Source organism: Diabrotica undecimpunctata, chromosome 6 (assembly GCF_040954645.1).
Source record: "Diabrotica undecimpunctata isolate CICGRU chromosome 6, icDiaUnde3, whole genome shotgun sequence".
Taxonomy (NCBI): domain Eukaryota; kingdom Metazoa; phylum Arthropoda; class Insecta; order Coleoptera; family Chrysomelidae; genus Diabrotica; species Diabrotica undecimpunctata.
In genome coordinates this window covers 45,758,733-45,761,875 of record NC_092808.1, presented here as the reverse complement: position 1 = coordinate 45,761,875, position 3,143 = coordinate 45,758,733, and the positions used below count along the sequence as shown (strand labels likewise).

At 34.3% G+C, this 3,143-nt stretch overlaps 1 protein-coding gene across 1 annotated transcript; it reads right to left on the bottom strand.

Annotated features, from left to right (window-relative positions):
- Window positions 1-1,977: 1,977 nt before the first annotated feature.
- On the bottom strand, window positions 1,978-2,487 carry LOC140444328 (uncharacterized). Its single transcript, XM_072536078.1, has one exon. It carries the CDS (start codon window positions 2,485-2,487, stop codon window positions 1,978-1,980), a length of 510 nt encoding a protein of 169 aa, XP_072392179.1.
- Window positions 2,488-3,143: the final 656 nt, after the last annotated feature.

Below are 3,143 nucleotides of genomic sequence, written 5' to 3'. Positions count from 1 at the left end.
GATGTATTAAAATTTATTTATTTATACATTTGTTTATTACTAATCAGTTTGTGAATATTTTTAAAACATTCATCCCATAGTCTTTCCGAATAAAATAAAATTTTGCAGAGCACGCTTTCAGTTCGCTGACACATAGATATCCGGTTGATGAAGTTGGGGAGCTTAAGTGATGATCTAAGATTTCGAGAGTCACATCGATTTATACTTTGAACTTACGAAAGATAACAGGAGAATGATATTTATTAAAGTCAGCATTTTTATTCCATTGCAAAATAATAGTGAAAAATTAGAAAACTCAACGTGAACAAGAATGTAAGGAAATATAAGTGCAAAAATATATCTTCCGGTTTTTTAAATGATTGCTTGAAAAACTGTAAGCCCGCATACAAATATTTTCCTATTTATTTTTGGTAAACTCCTTAACTTCACCTCCTGGCGGTATTAATAGGTACTATATTTATGACTATAACAAAGAGACAGCATAAGCAAACAACACAGGCCCAAGATAGCTTGTTGCGGTGTGAGATTTCGCGTTTACCACTGCATATTATAGTTCTGAAACATTGTAACGCGTTGCCATTGCCCCAGATTTCATCCAAATCTTCACTTTGCTCGTTAATTTGTTTATATTTCTAAACATTATTATTAATATATCAGTATCAAAGCACTTGATGCAGATATTACCAGCAAATTACAAATTACAAATTTGTTGTACAATTTTTGTATCTACTGCTTCATGTAAAGGGCATGAAAAAACATCTTCAATGTTTTTTATGACCGTGCCATTTTTAACCCTTTCGCTTCAGGCCATTTTCTGAGGTAGAGAACTGTATAGGCTCTTTGCCTACCAGCAAAAGTTTTTTAATAAAAATACATTTTACGACAGTTATGATTTATAATAGAAGAGATATTCACCTATGGGGGACAAAAAAATGTTTGAAGCAATTTGAATTTATATGACAAAGAGAAAAGTCCAGGTTTGTCCGAGCAAGCAATGCAACATTTTCTCGTTAGTTTACGTACTCCACGCCTTTTAAAAATTACACAAACTTTTCGTATAGCCCTCTTTTTTGCCATTACCATTGCATGCAACGATTTTCCAGATGTAGTAGGTTGATTTTTTTTTATCATTCATTTCTTGGTATCCTTTACTATATTCCAGAAATATCCCCCGGCAGCAGAGTTTTGTATATTTAAACATTGAAACTTGTTTTTGATGGGTTTGGCTGTAAAATACTCTGGAGTTCAATAGCATAAGATGTAAAAGGTGCAAACCTATTTTGGACGACGTGTAGGATTTCCGCAAAGGACTGTACGTTTCAACATCTTGGTCCACTGCATCAACTGATCCCATATTTTGATTGTAGAATTCAATATGTCTCGGTTTGTTATAATAGAGAATATTTGCTCCTACAAAATATCGTTCTATTTGGCAAAATCCTGCCGTATGTTTACTGGTAAGCAGATAAACGTCTTTCTTGTCCTTGTAGCGAACTAGAATGAGCATATCCTTGCGAACAAAACATGATTGTTGCCTATTTATAGGAAACAATGTTAATTCTCCTGAAACACTTCTATTTGGTCGAATAGTGCCTGTACGAAAAGTCCTTTGTGTCAATAGAAACTCGCAAAGACGAACGGATGTATATCAATTATCTACAATCACTTCACAATTACTGTCCAGTAGGTTTTGGCAAAGATAAACTACTATTGTCTCGATTTTCTCGAAGTTCAGACGCACTGGGACATAAGAAAATATTTTGATGCCAAATCGACTTCTTTTGCTTCTGAGTCAATCTTTATAAAATGAAAGTTGCTCATCTATCGCGAAAACCGGTCCTGGGTCCACTAAGTTTAGACAATTAACCCTAATAAGAGCCATAAAAATGCCTAGTCTACTAAGCGGTGCATTACTTTTGACAAATTCTGGTGGTGAAAATCTAAGAAATTTAAGAATTGCCAACAAACGATTTCGGCTCATAACAGATTTGTGAAAACTGAAGGACCAGTGCATATATTATCTGTACTCCAATAATCTGAAATTTGCGGATACTTGGTCAATCCACTGAGAAAATATAGCGCTATAAATACATACATTTCTTCTGTTGTCACTTGTTTAGAAGTCAGACCAAAAACTTTCTTGGCGGTGTGTGGATTATCATTAAAATATTTATCAGCTCTTTGATCGGTCCATTCGCATAGTTTTTTAACAATACTGCTACTTACAAATGACTCCAAACAGTTTACAGTTTCCATACAATCTTGAAAGACAATAGCTGGGTGAAAGTTATAGTCAAAGCAAAATTCGGATATATCTGTTGAAAGCTTATCAAACGGATCCATAATGGCTATCCAGTCGCTCATTTGTGTCAAATCAATGACATCTTCCTCATCCGTTGATGAATAGTTGCTGTCTGAATCGCTCTCGAAGTCACTATTAGACATTTCATAACACAAATCACTTTCACTCTCGAGATCCGAATCCATTTTTACTAATATGAAACACAATTACGTACCCAATAGACAAGAAAAAGAACACGAACTCTAAACGTGCACTAAATAAATATATTGCTGCTGCATTGGGTTGCCAACAGACTAAACGTCGAGCTTGAGCCGTTTACATTATTCTGGATTTTTTTTAAAGGGTATCCATAATATCGCCGTATGGATATCCATGTCCTACTGCGATCCAAATTAATCTACAGAGCCCTACACCACTTATACAGAGTGCATTATTATTCTCTATATGAATATCCGTATGTGGATATCGTGGTAAAGTTAGCCATACCTAAAAATATCCATACGTGGATACGATGGGGCGGAAGGGGTTAACAGTATATTTATGGCAACAATAAAAATTCAAAAATACTATTTAATTACAGAAAAAAGGTGCTATTTCAGCTTTTTCACAATTTTGGACTAAAAATCGAACCAATGCTTCGTTGAGCTTTATGTTCTTTTATTCTTTATTGAAATCCGCAGGACGTCTGCTATTTCCCAATAATGTTATCCTGCTCTTCACTTGTATCTCTTTAATACAAAGCGAAATATATTTGTCAAAAGCTATTATAATATATCGATTCTTTTGTTTTAAGACAGCCTGTAAAATTTGTTTTGATATGTTTTCCAAACGTCACTGGTAT